This window comes from Orycteropus afer, unplaced genomic scaffold, assembly GCF_000298275.1.
Source record: "Orycteropus afer afer isolate SDZICR_OR568_19922 unplaced genomic scaffold, OryAfe1.0 scaffold00037, whole genome shotgun sequence".
Taxonomy (NCBI): Eukaryota; Metazoa; Chordata; class Mammalia; order Tubulidentata; family Orycteropodidae; genus Orycteropus; species Orycteropus afer.
In genome coordinates, this window is record NW_006921624.1 from 2392211 (window position 1) to 2393237 (window position 1027).

The window sequence follows — 1027 nt, forward strand, 5'->3', positions numbered from 1 at the left end:
TTGGCAAAAAAATAAAAAACATAAAAAAATCCTCCTTCTGTAAAGTATTCTCAGAGCCAATTTTATGTCTCTGTTTCTCGGGCAGTAGATGAATGGGTTCAGCATGGGGATCACCACCGTGTACATAACTGAAGCAATTATGTCCTTGACTTTGGAATTGTTTGATGCAGGAAAGAAGTAAATAATTGCAACAGTTCCATAGTACAGAAACACCACAAAGAGATGGGAACCACAGGTGGACAAGGCTTTGCAGATCCTCTTGGTGGAAGGAACCTTCAGGACGGTGGCCCCAATGCTAACATAAGAGCCAAAAATAGCACTCAGTGTCAAGAGGACAATCAGCGCCCCCCCCACCCCCTCAATTAAGACAACTAGTTCATTGAGGCAAGTGTCTGAACAGGTAAGCTTCAGGAGGGCAGTGAGATCACAGAAGAAGTTTGGGATATTGTTGTCAGTACAGAAGGACAAGTGGGACAGGAGAAGGGTATGCAACAGGGCATGGACACTAGAGAGGAACCAAGACCCAACCACCAATAAGAAACACAGCTCCTCCCTCATGATGGTGATATAGTGGAGGGGATGACAGATGGCCACAAACCTGTCATATGCCATCAATGCAAGAAGGAAATCATCCAAGCAAACAAAAAGTATGTAAAAATACATCTGTGAAATGCACCTCTCATAGGGGATGGATTTGTCACTAGCCTGCATGTCCATCAACATCTTTGGGACGATGACAGATGAGAAAGAGACATCAGAGAAGGCCAAGTGGCTGAGGAAGAAGTACATGGGGGTGTGGAGGCGAGGGTCCAGCCTGACGAGCAGGATGATGAGCAGGTTCCCCAGCACCGTGGTCAGGTACATGCCCAGGAACAGGGAGAAGAACATGCCCTGTTGCTCCGGCCGGACGGGGAGCCCCAGGAGGAGGAATTCAGACACGGTGCTCTGGTTCTCAGGCCTCATGGTGCTCTTCTGTGTCCTGAGGATGAAGAAGGGTCAGGAGTCTCAGGAACCTAGGAAGGCTGAT

The 1027-nt window shown here is 48.1% G+C and overlaps 1 protein-coding gene across 1 annotated transcript in view; it reads right to left on the bottom strand.

Annotated features, from left to right (window-relative positions):
- The window catches only part of LOC103193510 (olfactory receptor 1J2-like), a 43212-nt gene that overhangs the window by 5978 nt on the left and 36207 nt on the right, over window positions 1-1027 (bottom strand). Inside the window, exon 2 of the mRNA XM_042780375.1 lies at window positions 6-979. Within this exon, the coding sequence (XP_042636309.1) occupies window positions 6-979 (974 nt within the window). The remainder of the gene's footprint in view (window positions 1-5; window positions 980-1027) is intronic.